This window comes from Myotis daubentonii, chromosome 19 (assembly GCF_963259705.1).
Source record: "Myotis daubentonii chromosome 19, mMyoDau2.1, whole genome shotgun sequence".
In the NCBI taxonomy this organism is placed as follows: domain Eukaryota; kingdom Metazoa; phylum Chordata; class Mammalia; order Chiroptera; family Vespertilionidae; genus Myotis; species Myotis daubentonii.
This window is the reverse complement of record NC_081858.1, coordinates 13636701-13656989: the sequence shown is the minus strand read 5'-3', so window position 1 is coordinate 13656989 and position 20289 is coordinate 13636701. Positions and strand designations below refer to the sequence as shown.

The 20289-nt window shown below is 44.7% G+C and overlaps 2 protein-coding genes across 4 annotated transcripts in view; one reads left to right on the top strand and one right to left on the bottom strand.

The window, feature by feature from the left end:
- UBE2L3 (ubiquitin conjugating enzyme E2 L3) overlaps positions 1-19765 on the top strand; it is a 38201-nt gene extending 18436 nt beyond the window's left edge. Inside the window, exons 1-4 of one of the 3 annotated variants that reach the window (XM_059676392.1) lie at positions 340-476; positions 878-973; positions 12057-12243; positions 17255-19765. In XM_059676392.1, the coding sequence (XP_059532375.1) occupies positions 905-973; positions 12057-12243; positions 17255-17409 (411 nt within the window). In that variant the 5' untranslated portion in view covers positions 340-476; positions 878-904 and the 3' untranslated portion in view covers positions 17410-19765. Of the gene's footprint in view, positions 1-339; positions 477-877; positions 974-12056; positions 12244-17254 lie in introns of those variants that run through there. The other 2 variants (XM_059676391.1, XM_059676394.1) reach the window with 2 other exon arrangements.
- On the bottom strand, positions 2438-2818 carry LOC132221864 (large ribosomal subunit protein eL37-like). The gene has a single exon (XM_059676395.1). It carries the CDS (start codon positions 2790-2792, stop codon positions 2499-2501), a length of 294 nt encoding a protein of 97 aa, XP_059532378.1. The 5' UTR covers positions 2793-2818; the 3' UTR covers positions 2438-2498.
- Positions 19766-20289: the final 524 nt, after the last annotated feature.

Below are 20289 nucleotides of genomic sequence, written 5' to 3'. Positions count from 1 at the left end.
GAAGGCACCCAAGAGATGTAGAGGAGGCTGTTGTGCCATGGATGAGTGGCCCGATTGGGGAGTTGGGGGGCAGCACATCACTCCAGGTATCTGAGAATGGAGGACGCTGGGCTGTAACACCTACTGGATGTTCACTTGAGTTATTGGGAAAACAGCGGGAAATGTCTGGTTGGTGCATAGTTGAAGTAGTCAGGGTGGTCATTCTTTCCGGATGAGATGGTGTTGGCTGCATTGACTGTATAATAATAATCCCTGATATTTGCAAGGGGTTCTGTTGCTTACAACGTGGTTTCCCCTTCATTGTCTACAGCTCTGGGTCTTGCTATCCCTGTTTTGCAGCTGAGGAAACCGAGGCTCAGTGAAGGTTTTCTGTCCCCCTCCCATCCCAGACTGGATAGTTGTTCTCTTCGCTGTGTGCCCATGCTGAGGTGGAGCCCTGAAATCGCACTTACAGCGTTGGGTAGAAAACTTTGTGGGTACGTGTGTTCTCCTGGTCCCACTTTATTCATCTTTATATCCTCGCCGTCTGACACATAGTCAGTGCTTAATAAATCTCATTTAGAAATCAGGTCTGTAGTACCTTTCTTGTGCCCCTGTTGTGTGGTGACAGCCCAGAGAGGAGGCAGTGCTTTCGTAGGAGCACAGTCACTTACCCTGTTGAGTACTGTGGGTTCACCAAGGTGGGACTTGTCTTGGTCTGGGGCATGGGTTGAGGGGACCACCATGGCTCTGGGCCTCTTAACCAGACCAGGCATGATCTAGTCCACAGTGAAATGTTATCATTGGTGGTGCTGGCACTCTGTTTTTAATTTGAGGGAGTCTTAATATGTGGTGCTTTCCTCTGTTTGACACCCATTTATGCTTTGTCAACCAACAGGAGCTTGAAGAAATCCGCAAATGTGGAATGAAAAACTTCCGTAACATCCAGGTTGATGAAGCTAATTTATTGACTTGGCAAGGGCTTATTGTTCCTGTGAGTATTGAACACTTCACTTCTTATCAGATTCTTCTCCAGGTGATGTGTGTGCTGTTGGGCTTGTCTCTCTAACTCCTAAGGAGACTTAATATAGGCAACCAACAGATGCACAGCGGCGGGTACTAAGGTAGGGACTATAGCTTTGGGTTCCTGAGTAGAATCCCAACTTTGAGCTGGTTTTGTAACATTCTGGGTGTCCCGAGCTTTCCAGGTCTGTTGTTACCAACCCGGGAAAGTAGAGTGTGCGTGTCTGTGCTCCTATCTTCCCTGGCTTCTCTGGGCCTGACCTCATGTGGCTAGACAGCCACCTTCTCTGACCTCTTTTGGGAGATGGCGGGTGTTCCCATCTAGATCTTCTCTGTGCTTTCCTGCCTGGGCCCTAACCCTCATCCGTGTCTCTAACCCTCTGTGCACTTGTGTTCCAGGCTTTATTCCTGGTACCCTCCAGTGTGTGCCTCTCATTTGTCTCAAATCCCTTTGCTTCAAGGCCCACCTGTTCTCCTCACCAGTATCTCTTAGGACAACTAGAAGTGAGGGCCCGGGATTGGTGTGGGGAGAGTTTCAAGGACGCAGTTGGCAACTCATTCCCCCAGTGTCTGCCCCCATTGATTCCAGCTCCCTGTTTGACTGACTTCTGCCTTCAGACAGGCTCCGACCTCCTCCTAAGAGCAGCTTTCCTGTGACCTTACTACCTTCTTGGTTTAGTGTCTGCTCTTTCTCCATCCTTTCAGCTCCTTACCCGTCAAAGAGACTTGTTCTGTTCTGTACTAACTCCAGTCTGTGATCCCAGTTTCTTCCACCCTCCTGAAGCTGCTTCACACCAAGCACACAGGCTCCCCTCAGTCCTCACACCTCTGGCTCTGCAGCCCTGGAGCCGTGTACCCCAACTTGCCTCCTGAGTGTGCTATTTGCTTCTGTCCTGCTGCTTCCTCTTCACTCTTAGACATAAATCTAATTTAGTCTCTCACCTTTCTCTCATTCTGTTTTGTTTCTGGGGATCCCTGTTTCTTCCAGCATCGTTGGTTACTAGGTTATTCCTGTAAGTGAAGGAGCCCATCTCTGCCTCCATTCCTCCTGCCTTCTCCCCAGAGCCTCACCCTCTGTCCAGGAAGCAGCCTAACTTGACATTGTCAACCTTCTAGTCTCCCTGTTCACAACTGAGACCTTTCAGTGTGCTCCCTTTCCTTCCTGTTCTTCTGCATCCACCCTCCTTCTCTTTTCTTCTCCACTTTCACCATTTAAGCCTCAGGCCCTTTCCCTGTGCCTAGCTCTACCCTACATTGTTGTATAAAATCTTTCTTTATGGGCCGAAACCGGTTTGGCTCAGTGGATAGAGCGTCGGCCTGCGGACTGAAGGGTCCCGGGTTCGATTCCGGTCAAGGGCATGTTCCTGGGTTGCGGGCATATCCCCAGTGGGGGATGTGCAGGAGGCAGCTGATCGATGTTTCTCTCTCATCGATGTTTCTTTTTTTTTTTTTTTTTTGAAAACCGAGATTTATTGCTCGACTAATCACTGAAATCCTTAAGATGAACTGGATGCGGCAACAGCTGCCCTCTTGGGTTTAGGAGTTGTTCCTTCACGGAATCCATGCCTGAACCTGCGGTACACGATTTTCAGGTGCCGCATGCACCCCGTCCCGGTGGTGTTCCGTCGCTTGGCCTTGGCACTCCAGTTATACTTCCTCTTGCGCTTGGCCGGGTAGCCGCACTTGCCGCACGTGGACTTCTGCAGGTGGTAGGCCTTGGAGCCGCAGCGGCGGCACAGCGTGTGCGTCTTGTTGCGGCGCTTGCCGAACGAGGACGTCCCCTTCGTCATCTCGCTTCTGCCGCCGAGACCAAAGAGTCTCATCGATGTTTCTAACTCTCTATCTCTCTCCCTTCCTCTCTGTAAAAAATCAATGAAATATATTTAAAAAAAAAAATCTTTCTTTATGGGCAGATTGGCTACTTTGTTAAAGCGGAACATAAAGCATGCTTACTATAGATGCTTTCTTTTTTTTTTCTTTTTTTTTAAATATATTTTATTGATATTTTACAGAGAGGAAGGGAGAGAGATAGAGAGTTAGAAACATCGATGAGAGAGAAACATCGATCAGCTGCCTCCTGCACATCTCCTACTGGGGATATACCCGCAATCCAGGTACATGCCCTTGACCGGAATCGAACCTGGGACCTTTCAGTCCGCAGGCCGACGCTCTATCCACTGAGCCAAACCGGTTTTGGCAGATGCTTTCTTCTTGATGCTGGTGCAGATCATGACTTCTTTTAAAGTCCCTGGAACTTGAATGGCAAATATTGGATTTGTAATTTATTTTCATAGTCATTTGGATAAGTAGGGAAATATATACTTTGTAGTCTTCTAGTACACATTCAGAAATTTTAAATCTGGGAGGTTGCACTCTGGTTGGAAAGATGGAGTCTTTTAAATTTCTCCAGGGTTGGAGGTGATGGTGCTCAGGGTACAGGTTATGGTGCTGATGGTACCGGGTACAGGTACAGTGGAGAAGCTCCTGACTGGGGAGGGTCAGCTGGTAACCCCAGCCCTGCCCTGCCATGGGGACCTGGCATGTGCTGAGTGGAAGGATAGCCAGGACCATCTGACCACCTACTAATTTAAGGAGTAAACATGTCGTCTGCATCATTTGAAAACTGATCAGAATGAATGGGATGCCGTTGAGCAGTCAGGCTTAGACCATCTACCCTGTGAGCTCCGTGGCCTGAGAGACTGAAGGCTAGCTCCAAGAGTAGGTGGTTGTCAGGCCGACTCTGACCCAGTGTACACCAAAGCCTTCCTCTGGTGTCATGTTAGCAGAGCCTGTGGAATGGGCTATAGTCTCATTAAGCCCAAGGTGGTTACTGGCTGGTAGAATCCCAGTGTGCTTGAGCCAAGGCTCTGGTGAGTGTCCCGGCCAAGCCTCACTTTCCATTTAGGGAAGCTGTGCCCAGAGATAGTAGACCGGGACCAGGGCTGCCCTCACCCTTGCTCATGCTGCCTCTTCCCATTCCTCCCTCACGTCTTCCTGTAATCATTGCCCAGGGCTCCTGGATTGGTGTGAGGAGAGTTTCAAGGACACAATTTGCAACTCATTACTCCAGGGTCCCCGTTAGTATTTCATACCTGGGCCTCAGATCTTCCTATGGTGAGGTAGGAGCTGGGTCAGTATGGGGACTCTTCTACTAAACTCACCTGGAGTCTACCCAGCTGGGATGAAAGCAGGCCAGGCTGATAAAGGCATGGTACCCTAGAAATGTTCCGGGCATGTGCCCTTGACTGGAATCAAACCCGGGACCCTTCAGTCTGCAGATTGATGCTTTATCCACTGAGCCAAACAAGCTAGGGCCTTCCAGCTTTTTTATGTGCATTCTTTAATGGGCCATTAGATAACTTCATAATTATTTCATACTTTTAAAATAACTGTATCATATCCCATAATATTTATATGATCACTTATTTAATCATTCTTTTCATATTGGCCATTTAGATTATTAATGTTTTTCCACTTTAAAACTAATGTGGGAAATTCAGTGTATCTTTTTTAGATTCTGATCTTAAGAATTATATAATATCCTATATTATATATTTCATTAGGGTCAGGTTTATATATAAGGAAGGGGCCATCTGTAGGGCTGTACAGACAGTCCCTGATTTAAGATTACCACTGAGCCACCCCAGTCCAGATAAGTTTACAATTTTTCAACTTTACAATGGTGCAAAAGTAACATGCATGCAGTAGAAATGTAGGCAAAGGTGGGATGTTCTGTAGGTTAAACACATTTTCAATTTACAATATTTTCAAATTGTGATGGTTTATTGCTAGTTAAAGGTAACACATGCCCTGGCCGGTTTGGCTCAGTGGATAGCACGTTGGCCTGTGGACTGAAAGGTCCTGGGTTCGGTTCCAGTCAAGGGCACATGCTCGGGTTGCAGGTTCAACCCCCAGTAGGGGGCATGTAAGAAGCAGCCGATCAATGATTCTCTCTCATCATTGGTGTTTCTCTCTCTCCCTCTTCATTCCTCTCTGAAATAAAAAATAAAAATATATTTTTAAAAAAAAGGTAACACATTATATATAGCCCAGTCAGTTTGGAAAAAAGAAGGTAACCCACTATAAGTTGAGGAGCATTTGTATATATTATCAACTTATTTTCCAGAAAGACTGTGCCAATTTATGTTCCTATGGGCACTGTCTGCACAAGTTCCTATATGTATCCTTGGCTGTCATGGAAGTTGCTAGGCATTTTTTTAAAAAATATGTTTTTATTGCCCTAGCCAGTTTGGCTCAGTGGATAGAGTATCGGCCTGAAGGGATCCTGGGTTCAATCCCAGTCAAGGGCACATGCCCAGGTTTCGGGCTTTATCTCCAGTGAGGGGCGTGCAGGAGGTGGCCGATCAAGGATTCTCTCTCATCATTGATGTTTTTCTCTCCCTTCCTCTCTGAAATCAGTAAAAATATGTTAAAAAATGTATATGTGTGTGTGTGTGTGTGTGTGTGTGTGCGTGTGTTATTTCAGAGAGAAGGTGGAGAGAGAGAGAGAGAGAGAGAGAGAGAGAGAGAGAGAGAGAGAGAGAGAGAGATAGATAGATGAGAGAGAAGCCTGCAGCCTAGGCATATGCCTTGACCAGGAATTGAACCGGTGACCACCTGGTTCATGGGTCGATGCTCAACCACTGAACTACACTGGCTGGGCAAAATTGCTGGGTATTTTTTAAGGGGGTTCTGAGTGGCACTGACTTCACCTTCTAGGCTGTGGGGTCCAGTTGACCTAGGTGAGAATCCAGCCCTGCCCCTGGCTGGATTGATCTTGGACAAGTTAAGCAGTTTGTTCTACTATCTTTACCTCTAGTTGTTTTAAAAGTTCAATAAAGCCCTGACTGGTTTGGCTCAGTGGATAGAGCGTCGGCTTGCAGAAAGGTCCCAGGTTCGATTCCGGTCAAGGGCATGTACCTTGGCTTCGGCCACATCCCCAGTAGGAGGTGTGCAGGAAGCAACTGATCGATGTTTCTCTCTCATCGATGTTTCTCTCTATCCCTCTCTGTAAAAAATCAATAAAATATATTTTAAGCCCTGACCGGTTTGGCTCAGTGGATAGAGCATCGGCCTGCAGACTCAAGGGTCCCAGTTCCATTCCGGTCAAGGAATGTGCCTTGTTTGCGGGCACATACCCAGTAGGGAGTTTGCAGGAGGCAGCTGATTGATATTTCTCTCTCATCGATGTTTCTAACTCTCTATCCCTCTCCTTTCCTCTCTGTAAAAAAGTCAATAAAAAACATATTTAAAATATATTTTTAAAAAATAATAAAACAAAAAAATAAAAGTTCGCCCTAACTGGCTTGGCTCAGTGGATAGAGTGTCAGCCTGCGTACTGAAGGGTCCCAGGTTCGATTCTGGTCAAGGGCATGTACCTTGGTTGCAGGCACATTCCAGTGGGGAGTGTGCAGGAGGCAGCTTAATCAATGTTTCTAACTCTCTATTTCTTTCCTTTCCTCTCTACAAAAAAAAAATAATAATAATAATAAAAGTTCAATAAGTGCATGTGTAAAGTGCCTAGTCTCTTATTAAAACCTGTCCTGTTCTCTGGAAAACTGTCAATATGTAACAGAGAGCCTATGAAACAGACATACAGAAAGAAATTGTTGCCATTTTGATGCAAAAGTTCTCCATTTGATTTGTGTCTTAGTCCCATTCAGGCTGCTATATTACAAAATACTAGACTGGTTACCAAACAGCAGACATGTATTTCTCACATTTCTGGAGCCCGGAAGTCTGAGTCAGGGCACAGTCATATGAGGGCCCTCTTTTGGTCACAGACTTCTTCTATCCTAGCTCTCTGTGGCACTAATCCCATTCATGAGGCTCTGTCTTAATGACCTAATCACTACCCAAAGGCCCCCACCTCCTAATGCCATCACCTCGGGCATTAGGTTTCAACATATAATTTTGTGGAGATGGCACACAGACATTCAGACCATAGTAATTTCCATTTTTAAAATTTTGCTATTACAATTGAAGTTCTTTTCACTATTGATTGACTTTATATTTCTGCAGCCTGTTATCTATTAGGTTTTTAGAATGTTTTTGTTGAGTTGTAGGAATTCTGGATTAATCCCTTGTGTCGGGGACAAATATTTTTCAGCTTACTGTATATTTTTTTAAATTTTTGTTTATTCAAAAATTTCTAATTTAAAGATTTATCTTAAAATTTTTGTTTAGTTGTTTGTTAATCTTCACAAGATATTTTTTCATTGCTTTTTAGAGAGGGTGGAAGGGAAGGGGACAGAGAGAGAAAAACATCGATGTGAGAAAGACGCATCAATTGGTTGCCTCCGGAATGCATCCCAGTGGGTGCCGGGAATCGAACCTGCAACCCAGGTATGTGCCCCTGACGGGAATCTAACCCATGACCCTTCGGTCTATGGAAGGCCAATACTCTAACCACTGAACCAAGCTGGCCAGGGCTTTTTCTTTTTTCTTTTTTTCTCTTAAAATTTTTGATGCCCTGGCCTTTTTATTTTTTTAAATATATTTTTTATTGATTTCAGAGAGAAAGGGAGAGGGAGAGAAAGATAGAAACATCAATGATGAGAGAGAATATTTGATCAGCTGCCTCCTACGCACCCCCCACTGGGGATTGAGCCAGCATCCTGGACATGTGCCTTGACCAGGAATTGAACCATAACCTCCTGGTTCATAGGTCAACACTCAACCACTGAGCCACACCTGCTGGGCCTATATGTGGCTTCTTAACATAATATTTTCAAGGTTCATCCATGTTGTAGCACGTATCAATACTCGATTCATTTTTATTACCAAGTAATATTCTATTGTAATGGATATAATCATAGTTTTCTTACTCACTCACCAGTTGATGGATATTTGGATTGTTCCCACTTTTTGGATATTATGAATAATGTTGCTATTAACTTTCATGTACACGTTTTTTAAAAATATTTTTATTGATTTGAGAGAAAGAGAAACATCAATGATGAAATAGAATCATTGATTGGCTGCCTCCTGCATGCCCCCTTCTGGGGATCGAGCCCACAACCCAGGCATGTGCCCTTGACCGGAATCGAACCTGGGACCCTTCAGTCTACAGGCCGACACTCTTTTCACTGAGCCAAACTGGCGAGGGCAATGTACACGTTTCTATGTGGACATGTTTTCATTTCTTTTGGGTAATTTACTGGGTCATATGGTGGGGTTGCTGGGTCATATAGTGACCTTATGTTTATTCATTTGAGGAATTGCTAGACTATGTCTACAGTGGCTGTACCATTTACATTCTTACTAGCAGTGTAAGAGGAGTCCACTTTCTGCACATACTTGCTGACAGTTGATGTTGTCAGTCTTTTTGATTGCAGCCATCCTGGTAGGTGCAGAGTGGTTTCTCATTGTGGTTTTGATTTCCCTGATGGCTAAGGTGATAAACATCTTTTCATGTGCTTATTGGCCATTTATGTCTCTTTTTTGGAGAAATGTGTATTCAAGTACTTTGCCCATTTTTAAATTGGGTTATTTTTAAAATTATTCAATTGTAATTACCTTTTTTTTTTTTTTAATTGATTTCAGAAAGAGGAAGGTGGGGAGTGAGACAGAAACATGGATGTGAGAGAGAAACATTGATTGGTTGCCTTCTGCACCAGGGATGGAACCCACAAACTGGGTATGTGCCCTAACCAGGAATCGAATCCACTACCTTTTGATGTATGGAATGATGCTCCAACCAACTGAGCCACACCGGCCAGGGCGTATTTATATATTTATTTATTTAAGCTTTGCTTTTTAAAAGCAATAAGATCAATTTTTCTTTCCTAACAAGAAATTGTTTTATGTGAATGTCCTGGAACTGAATCCCTACCTCCTAGATTGGTGATGAGGCTCTCATACCTCCTACTTTACTAGCGGCTGTAAGCTTGTGACTGGTGACTGGGATACAGAGATGTAGAAATAATGGTTTCTATATAACACTGTTCTAGGTGGTAGGGTCATTGTGTTTCAGGTATATTAAGCCATTATTCTGAGAGCCGACATTCTTGGACATGTTCAAAAGAATAGCATAAACACTTGTGTTGATGACTTTATCATCATGCAGAGAATCTGATCGGTTAGCAATAAAGTTAGCAAGTGTTTGGTTGGTGCTGAGGACACCTCAGGCCCCTACTCTCAGGCATCTGCTGGATTAGTGGAGAAGACGGGTAATCAAAACGCAGCCAGGATCCCACCAACTTGGCCACCATCTCACAATATATGTAAATCAAACCATCATGCTGTATTCCTTAAACTTATATAGCAATGTATATTAATTATGTTAGTTATTATATGTTTATGAATTTCACCTCAATGAAAAAACTTTCCCCCCACTTGTATCAAAACCTAAAAAGTTGCTGAAGCTAGTCAGATATTTGGATATCTATGAGGCAGTTTCGGTCGTGTCCCCCACCCTTTTTCTGTTGGCTCTGGTAATTGGTGTGGTGGTCTTGACAAAAAGCACTTGGTACAGTCCCGGGCACAATATAAAAGCTCCTTCATTGTTAGAGGTTCTTTTTTGGTCAAGGAAGAAGGAAGATTTCCCTCAACGTTAGCCCTGCCTCCAGGAGTGCATTTGAGATTTGGTTTCCTTCCTTCACCTTTTGTAGCTACACTTGTAATTCAGTCTCTCAACTTCCTTTCTGTGTTCTTTCGCATTTGTGTAGCCCATTGCACCGGAAATTCTCACCCACCAGATTTCTTCCTTCTTCCTTCTGTATTGCCTCCTGGCCTTAAGGTGGAGCAATGTCCCTCTTCCCTTGGGCCCAACACTGGCCCATGTTTCCTGCTCTTCTCTGCTGATTCTTCTGTAGCTTCTTCTCTCTTTCTGTAGCTGTAATGGTTGAGGCAAAAACAAGACACAGGGCCACACATAAAAGTAATTTTGCTGCCAACCTTAGGGTACTGGGATTATGCCTTCATGTTGGTGGAAGCTACTGAGCTTAAACAAGCCAGGCACAGGCTTTGTGAACAAATGCCACAAGGCAGTATGACCTAAGAAGAAGAGGACATCTGCCTTGTAGACTGAAAGACAATGGATAGCATCATGAGCAAAGTTATGAAAGAATATAGACAGTATAGGTTGAGTTTTATAACTACACTAGAGGCCCAGCGCATGAACTTTGTGCACGGGTACAGTCCCTAGGCCTGTCCTGCAATCAGGGCCATCTTCCCCGGTAGCCAGCAGCCCGCCCCGCTCTCCGCCACCACCCACCCCCGGTTCCCCATTCGCCATCGGGTGATTGGAGCCTGCTGCCCGGGGGGAGGGACTGGGAGGTTGGCCTTTCCTGCCCACTCACTGGTCTGTCCCTTGATGCTGGTCACCCTCTGTGTGTGGTGCAACTGGCGGGGCGGGGGCCTTGGTCTGGTGCCGCCTGCTTCTGCCACCACCCACCCCCAGTTCCCCATTCCCCATCGGGCAGTCAGGGGCTATGGGCTGTGGGCAGCTCCTTCGTTGAGCGTCTGCCCCCCGGTGGTCAGTGCACGTCACAGTGACGGGTTGTTCTGCCGGTCGGTCGGTTTGCATATTACCCTTTTATTATATAGGACTAGAGGCCTGGTGCATGCAAATTCATGCACTGGAGGGGGGGATCCCTCGGCCCAGCCTGCCCCCTCTCACAGTCCGGGAGCCCTCAGGGGATGTCCTATTGATGGCTTAGGCCCACTCCTGGGCCTTGTAGCCATCGGGGCTCATAACTACCGTGAGCCCCAGGCCTTGCAGCCGCTGTGGCATTGTCCAGATGGACATCTGGAAGATGTCTGCCCTAATTAGCATATAACCCTTTTATTAGTATAGATATGAGTAATATATATAGATATCTAGAATGAAAAGCCTTTGTGTGTACTGTATATGCATAGAGAACATACCATGGCCATGTAGCAGGGGGCTAACAGTCATTATCCTGGGCAGTGGAAGGTTTAATACTACTTTTTTGGTGTAGATGGTATATTTTTATGAAAAATAACAATAAGGTTACTTCTGTTCTTGAGGGGAAAGTGAATTAAGCTGTGAGAGGTAAAGTTCCTTGTTGAATTCAATTCATGGAGATTGTAATTTTAAATTTAGATATAATTCAGAGAGTAGTCATAAAAGATTGGTAAACCAGTTCTAGAAATACTTATTTCCACTAATATTTCTTTTCAAAGGGAATATGATGGAATTCATTCATTTTATTTTATTTATTTATTTATTTTTAAATATATTTTATTGATTTTTTACAGAGAGGAAGGGAGAGAGATAGAGAGTTAGAAACATCGATGAGAGAGAAACATCGATCCGCTGCCTCCTGCACATCTCCTACTAGGGATGTGCCCGCAACCCAGGTACATGCCCTTGACCGGAATCGAACCTGGTACCTTTCAGTCCGCAGGCCGACGCTCTATCCACTGAGCCAAACCGGTTTCGGCAGAATTCATTCATTTTAGAATATTTGTTGACTGTGCTATGAAAAGTCCTACAATGCAAATTGTTGAAAACAGTAGAGAGAGCCCAGCCGATGTGCTCAGTGGTTAGCATCGACATATGAACCAGGAAGGAGGTCGCGGTTCGATCCCCAGTGGGCAGTGTGCAAGAGGCAGCCGATCAACGATTCTCTCTCTTCATTGATGTTTCTGTCTCTTTCCCTCTCCTTCCCTCGCTGAAATCAATAAAAATATATTTTAAAAAATAAAATATGGAGTCTAGGTGATAATGATATGTCACTGTGGGTTGACCAATGGTAACAAATATACCATATTATTGCAAGATGTTGATTGTGGGGGAAGCTGTGTATGTGCAGGCCAGGGCAGTTTTGCTTGCTGCAAAGCTAAAATGACTCTTACATAAAGTCTGTTTAAAGAAAATAAGCCAGAATGTCAATCTCAGACCTTTTCACAGCTTAGCAGACATCTTGCTCTAGAAATACTGATTGATTAATGGTTTCCCTAACGGTGGTAAAGCTTCAGTTGATATGCCACTTGAAATAAATTAATTTTCAAGTTAACGGAACATTCCTGTCCCAGCGGCAGATTCGTTTACCATGGTGTGTTCATTTTGATCTCTTTCTCCGCAGGACAACCCTCCATATGATAAGGGGGCCTTCAGAATCGAAATCAACTTTCCAGCAGAATACCCATTCAAACCACCGAAGATTACATTTAAAACAAAGATCTATCACCCCAACATCGATGAAAAGGGACAGGTCTGTCTGCCAGTAATTAGTGCTGAAAACTGGAAGCCAGCAACGAAAACCGACCAAGGTAAAGCATGCTCCTATGTCTTCTGATGGTGCTCTTCTAGGGCTGCTGCTGGGACGGGCTCCGCGGTGCCTTCTAATGCCATGTCACACACATTCCAGAGAAAGCTCACTTACAAACTCCCATGCACACAAGTGCAACTGAGGTCCCACCAGTCCTGTGGGCATGTTGACCTACAGTTGGTGGCAGGTGTTTAAGGAGGCCCTTCCTGTGCTTGCATCCCAGTGAGGGCACATGTAGACAGACCAGCCCAGTACTTGGTGCCAGTGCAGGGAGGGATGTAGGCACTGTTCCTGGGAGGTTCATGAAGGATTGTGGGGCTGCCTCGGGGGAAGGTGGAGTGGTGTTTAAGTGGCTTCGCACAGCAGTTAGCAAGCGTACTCAGACATGAAGGAAGATAGGAGGTTATAGAGGGCCTTCTAGACTAAAAGAAGGGTACAAGCCAAAGCCACCGGGTGGGCAGCAGCAGCAGAAAGCCAGTGGCTCAGAGTGGGTGGGGTGGGGTGGGGTGGCGGATCTAGTTAGACCCGAGGGCTGTGTGTCCGGATGAAAGCACATAGTTGGCTTTAGCAGGCCTGGAACTCCCTGGAATTGGATGTGGCCGTTTGTGTCCATGTTCTGGGTGTCTCTGTGTAAGCATACATGTCCCTGGGGGTGGGAGAGTACTTAATTCAGTATTACTGTTGGCCTCCCTCTTGTCCCCTGAAAGTTACTAGATTTTGTTGTGGCCGTGTCTGGTTTTTATTTCCTAGCTTCAGAACTTTCTTTTGAAGTCCTAATTTTATATTTTCTTATAAGTAACCAGCCAATCACTATAAGGTCTTTTTAGATTAAAGAGAGTAGATAAGGCTGGCATTTTCTAGACTGCAGGTAGTTTTTCAGTGAATGATACAGTCATTTTTCAGTAAAACCCCTGAAAAATGGAGTTGAAAGCCTTTCACATGGAAAGTTCAGCCTCAGGCTCAACACAGCTGAGTAGTAGAAAGGAGTGGGTACTAAATGCTGAGTCAGAATAGAAAGATCTCCAGTGGATTTGGCATTTGGTCATTTTGATGTTTATAAAAGCTTGACAGTTATTTTTTTAAAACAATATATTTGAGAGAGAGAGAGAGAGAGAGAAACATCGATTTGTTGTTCCGCTTATTCATGCATTCATTGGTTGATTTTGTGCCCTGACCAGAGATTGAATCCACAACCGTAGTGTATCAGTACGATGCTCTAACCAACTGAGCTACCCAGCCAGGGCCGACAAAGTTATTCTTTTTTTAAATATATTTTTATTGATTTCAGAGAGGAATGGAGAGGGAGAGAGAGATAGAAACATCAGTGATGAGAGAGAATCATTGATTGGCTGCCTCCTTCACTCCCCCCACTAGGGTTCAAGCCCACAATGTGGGCATGTGCTAGGGCCAACAAAGTTATTCTTAAGTGCAGATGCCTGATATATATATATATATATATATATATATATATATATATATATATATATATTAAACAAATTCCTAGCTCTGTGTTGGAAGGCTATAGCTGCACTTGTTTAGGAATGCCTTGTCAGCCACTCATGCAACTCCCAAAGCCCTTGCCAAGTTGTGTGTGTTAAACAGCATGTCTGAGAAGGGGAAGTCCTTCCAGGCCAGGCTACCCAGGCAGACCCTGCACCTCAGATTGCTAGGTCACAGAGAATTACACATCTCTTCCTTATTGAGAACTGGGGTGGTGAGGGGGTCTACAGGTGGACTGTATAGGACAGGACATGTTGTGACACAACCAGGGGTAGGGAGGACTGCAGGAGATGAACATAAGTAAAGTGCTTTGCACCTCATATAGTTGCTGGCTGCCCAAGAGGGCTGTGTCAGTATTATCCCTATTTTGGGGTAATGAAAATATTCTGGAGTTGAATGGTAGTGTCCAGATAATTTTTTTAATATACTAAAAACAACTGAATTGTATACTTTTAATCCTTACCCAAGGATATAGTTATTGATTTTTGAGAGAGAAACATCAATCGGTTGTCTCCCATACACACCCCAACTGAGGATCAAACCCGCAACCGTGTTGGTGTATGGGACAACGCTCCAACCAACTGAGCCACCTGTCTTGTATACTTTCAAAAGAAGTTTGTTTTTTAATATGTGAATTATATCTCAAATTTTTAAAAGAAAGTAAGGAAACATTAAAAATTGAGCACGAATAGCATGAGAAACGTCAAGAAACAAGGCAAAATTATATCAAACAGGAAGCTGGTAGGAGTTGGCAATAATACCAGGAAATGTGAAAATAAAGTTTTGTTCTGCCACCTGCCTGATTCTGGTAGATATCTTAGTGGCAGAGCAGGAGCTTAGTTGAGTACTTTAATGAGATTTACCATATAAAATACAGCCAGTAACAAAGCCAGCATAATACTGAATCTGTATGTATCAAACAACATAATAAAATTATATGGAGCCCTGGCTGGTGTGCGCAGTGGTTAGAGCATCGGCCTGTCCACTGGAGGGTCTGGATTCCTGGACTGGGGTACGAACCTGGGTTGCAGGTTTGATTTTGGTCCCGGTCAGGGGGTGGGGTGTGTGGGAAGCAGCCAGTCGATGTGTCTCTCTCACATCACTCTTTTTCTCTTTCCCTTTCTCTTCCCCCCCCCCCCCCGCCCTTCCCCCTTCATTCCACTCTCTCTAAAAATCAATGGAAAAAATATCCTTGGATGAGAATTAACCAAAACAAAATTTGTATGGAGAAAATTAAAACAATTTAAAATGAAAGTTTCAAACCCCCCCCCCCATACACTATTATAACAAATCAAGTAGATAAAGTTATAAAAAGGACTCAAGAAATATAACAAAGAGCATATTAGTTAACATTTTTATAAAGCATTCTATGGAAGGTACCATTCACATTTTACTCTGTGAGAATGAAGCACCCTAGATCTCCATAAAAAGGAAGAAGTTATAGTGTTAACATCCTCTAATACAAGAAAACTGCCAATAAGAACAAAAATGAGATTTCATAGGCTTTACCCTCTGATCATATATAGGATGGGGCAAAAGTAGGTTTACAGTTGTTCATATGGAAAATAATACAGTAATTAATACATAATAATACAAGAGTAAACTTTTGTGTACTCAGCTGTAAACTTACTTTTGCCCTACCCTCTACAGTGAGAGAATAGGAGGTAAATTTTGATTGTTTTTAAAGTCTTTCTTTTGGGAGAAAAAAGTGCTTCTGGGGAGCACCTGGCTCAAGAAAGCGTTCAAGAAACCAGAGCCAGACATTTATGAAATAAAATGAGCCTGCTGTTCCATATATAAAAAAATAATGGGATGGGGCCATAGTTGTAGTTTGACAAGCAGTCATAGATATCAGTGTTCTCACTATCAAAACAAGCTAAGCTAAACTGGGTTTATTATAGTTTAGCTGAGGAGCCAGAAATGCACCCAAAGGAAACAGAGAAAGAATGAAATACTCATCAGAACTACTAAATAAATTTGAAAATATTTAGACTCGGTCAAAAAGTAAAAGCAAGTTCTTGGGAAAATAGCAAACTGCAGAGTGAGTATCTTTTGAAAATCATGTCTTAATAATTACCAAATGATTTTATACTAATGCATTGGATATTAAGGTATAATCATAGTAAGAAACCAAGAGCCTGAGTATCCATAACAGAGAGTGGGCAGGGAAACTCATCAGTGCTCCCCCACATCCGCCCCAAAGCATTTACTCCTGTGGGGTTCCCAAAATGCTAATGAAGCAGCCATTCTGCTAGGAAACAATTTCTAATTATGAACAAAAGACTAGAAGCCACCTATTTATGCTATCGAACTTAAAAGGAATGAAGAGGCTTTGCTAGAACTTAAAAGGAATGAAGAGGCTTTGCTAGAACTTAAAAGGAATGAAGAGGCTTTGCGTAGAAGATTTATTCAAGCTTCTTAGAGTTTGTAAACTGGAAAACAGCTGGGCAAAACGTAGAAGTGCTGCAAAGGAGAAAGAAAAGCTGAACCCATGCCTTCGCCTGCCCCTGCCCCAGGCATGCTACCATTATCTTCCTCGCTCCTAAGTTCCAAGGGCCCAGGACTCGCCTTCCAGCACATCTAGGATTTACTGCTTTTGGGGGGAGCATTGTAGAACCCACCCAAGCCCATCCATGTGACTTCTGCTTCTGAAATAGACAGTATAATGCTACTGGGGGCTAACCTCCCAGTGGTTTTAACCCCTAGTGCAGTGATGGTGAACCTATGACACGCTTGTCAGAGGTGACACGCGAGCTCATTTTTTTGGTTGATTTTTCTTTGTTAAATGGCATTTAAATATATAAAATAAGTGTCAAAAATATAAATCTTTGTTTTACTATGGTTGCAAATATCAAAATATTTCTATATGTGACTCGGCACCAGAGTTGAGTTAGGGTTTTTCAAAATGCTGACACACCGAGCTCAAAAGGTTCGCCATCACTGCCCTAGTGGTTAGACAGGGTGGTCCAGTGACCCTTTCTCAGCTGGTTTAAAAGCTCTTCGGGGTCTTCCAGGGTGGACTCATTATGCACTTACATGCTGCATGCCCGTCTTGCACCCTTCATTCTCATACTCATTGAAACTACCCTGAACTGAGTGCAGTTCTGGAACACATCACCCAGTCTCTGCCCTGGAGAAGCTTCACGCATGCACACATGAGAGAGAGAGAGAGAGAGAGACAGACAGACAGACAGACACACACACACAGGCCTGATGTCTCCAGACTGCGGGGAAAGGATGAGAGTAACTAGGGGCTGGGACATTCAGAGGAAGAGGAGGAGGCGGCAGCGGCATCACTCTGAACAGTTATCCACTGTTGACTGTCGTCCATCACTTTATCCTCATTACAGAGGAAAGTTAAGTGCTTGTGGTTAGAATTTTGGATAAATCAGAGGCCACTTTGTCTTAGAAGCACATAGATACAAATCAGTATTAGAGTCAGAGTTGCATATCTTTCCTGGGCCCTTTCTGAGATGATTGTAACCAGCAATGCCTTCTCCTTTTCTTGGCAGTAATCCAGTCTCTCATAGCACTGGTGAATGACCCCCAGCCTGAGCACCCCCTTCGGGCTGACCTAGCTGAAGAATACTCTAAGGACCGTAAAAAATTCTGTAAGAATGCTGAAGAGTTTACAAAGAAATATGGGGAAAAGCGACCTGTGGACTAAAATCTGCCACGATTGATTCCAGCAAGTGTGAGCAGAGACCCCAAGCAGTGCATTCAGACATCCCGCAAAGCAGGACTCTGTGGAAAATTGACACAGGCCACCACCTGGCGTTTGCTTGTGGCAGTTACTAACTTTCTACAGTTTTCTTAATCAAAAGTGGTCTTAGGTAACCTGTAAAGAAAGGATTAAAAATTTAAGATGTTCTAGTTCTGCTTTCTTTGTTTTAAAAATCACTGCTTCAGTCTACTCTAAAAGAATGGTGTTTCTTTTCTTGTCCAAATTTATCCAAAATCTTCCATTTACATTTAGACCTTAAGGTTTAAAATAAAAGGTTGTGGTTCCCTTTCTTCCCATGCCCTTTCAACGCCACTCTCTTGCATTCAGTTTCTTTTTCATTCATTCACTTTGCCAGACCCAGGCCCCACCTCTGCAAGGAGAAGAGACAGCTCTGTCTGGTCTGGTGACTTCTCTTCTCCCATGTTGCAGTGCGTGTGGGAGTTCATTCAAGTTCTCCTGATTCCAATTTATAACACTTTAAAAACAATTTTTTTAAAGCAAGCAAACCACCATCCCCCCCAAAAAAATAACTATGAAAAGGAGGCCCACTTCTTATGTAAAAATCTTGCCAATGTTATCATCATAACACTGATTAAATGGCAACCCTGATGTCTGTGTGTGTGACTGAACACTAGCTTGGCCTGGCCTACCTGGGAAGACCCTGCAGTATCAGGTCTGTGGCCACCCAGGGAGGGCCTGCCAGCCAGAGGACACTGCACTTGTGTGAGGAATTTCTCATCAGAGAGGCTCCTGAGGTCAAAGGTTCACGCTCCTCCCTGCAGCCATTTTAGAAGATGTGCTGGCCTTTACAGACAACGCTAAAGCCAGAATGTCCATTTGAAATTCCACGCTCACCAGTCAGCAAGCTCCATCCGAATGTGCCACGGAGCCCGATGTCCACCTCCTCAGTGCAGCAGCCCCGCCTCAGCCCTCCTCCAGCAGTTTGACCCTTTGCAGGGTTGGAATTGGCAGGACTCAGCTAGAGCCAGAACCAGTCCGGGGTCACCGATGCCCTGCTGGCCTCTCCCTTCGAAGCAGCCGGCCAGGCCAGCCCAGGAACAAGACGGCCTTCCCTCCCTCTGGACTCACAGCCTTTGCAGAGTCAAGCTCCACTTGAAGCCCACTGAGTAATATCCTCTACATGTGTTTTATATTGTTTTGACTGCCTTTTTTTTGTAGAAATAAAAATTGACCTTAGAATTTATCCTCAGATGAACTTGTAAGGATTTGAATGTTAATGTCTTTTTCAAAGCAAGTGGGACTGTCCCTGAAATAGTAGAGAAAACATGTCACTGACACCCAGAGGAAGCTGCTGGTCCAAATGCCATGTGTCACCAACTCCGCTTCGGCCACTGGCAGCTTCCCTTCCTGACTCTCCGGGGTATTAGATTCTGTGGAGAAATGACTTAAAGAAACTTTGCTCATTTTAGTTTTAAAACGAGATCCTTCCAGGGCTATAACCTCTAAGACAGCTTGGTCTTACTGCACAGAACTGGGATGATGTGCAGGTTAATGTCGTTTAGTTGTCCGGGCACGTGGTCCCTGCAGTGTGTCACTGATTCAACTGCTTTAGTCCAAGATACTCAAGGGGCAGGCTCTGGAGACTCCTGCCTGCTCAGGGGAGCTGGGCCAGCATTTCCACATCTGTCTCTTCATTGGCAGAAAGGTGATGATGGACGTTATTTCACTTACATACAGATTTGTAATAAAATGCCAAATTCTGTCGGAAGCTATCCAAGTAAGCCACCATCGTTGCTTCTCTGAATCCAAAATTATTGCCATTCTTGGAAACCATCCCATTGCTTCGTGTTTCTACCAGCATAGTTCTGCCTGCCTGTTGTCCTTCACTTCTCTGTTCACCACAGGAGGTACCTTTTGTCAATGCCGGCAGCACCTCAGGGGACTCTTAGCCCTGGCATTGCACCCCATGGTTTGTCCAGTCAGGAGAGGCCTGGCCCTGGGAAAACGAGGCCATGAGGGGTCCTTCCCTCATACCTGGGTGGCTTGCTCCATCCAGCCTGCAGCAGTTCCGGGTGGTAGCTGAGCCTTCAGAGCAGGCTTTGAGCACGCTGGTGCCCTGGCAGTTCTGAAATCAAATAAGCTGGGTCCTCTGGGGGAGGGGAGAGCTGTCGCCCACTGTCCCGAGCCCACTCAGGAATTGACACCCGCCTGAACTGAACCAAAGTGGGCCAGGTCCTTCCCCTCCTCCCTGCCCCTGCCCACCATGGCAGAGAATAGGCTTTCTAAAGATGCTGCGATCCCATTCTGCTGCCCTTAATAAAAATGCTCTCCAACACTGGTTTGGTTGTATGGGTTTCTTCCTTACTGGCGGTGGGCCTGCACTCGGTGTGGGAGGGGTGGCTGGTGCCCAGGTCGTAGGGCCTCTGGTCTCCTGAAGCTTTTGCCTGCTCCTATCTTCCCATGACCCAGCCTCCAAAAGAGGCACAGAAAAAGCTGAAGAGTCCAGATTATTGGGTCTCCCTTGGCTGTCTGGGGAGCAGACAGCACCTCTATGTTTCACTTCAGTCAGATCAGCCCCTAAAGAGTGATACCCACATTCAGCAGAAGAGCAAACTGGCTATCTTTTTATTATTATTTTTTTTTTATTGATTTCAGAGAGGAAGGGAGCAGGAGAGAGAGAAACATCAATGATCGTCTGCCTCCTGCATGCCCCACAGTGGGGATCAAGCCTGCAACCCAAGCATGTGCCCTTAACTGGAATCGAACCTGGGACCCGTCTGTCCGCAGGCCAACACTCTATCCACTGAGCCAAACCAGCCAGGGCCAAACTGGCTGTCTTTTGTTGTTAATCCTCACTCGAGG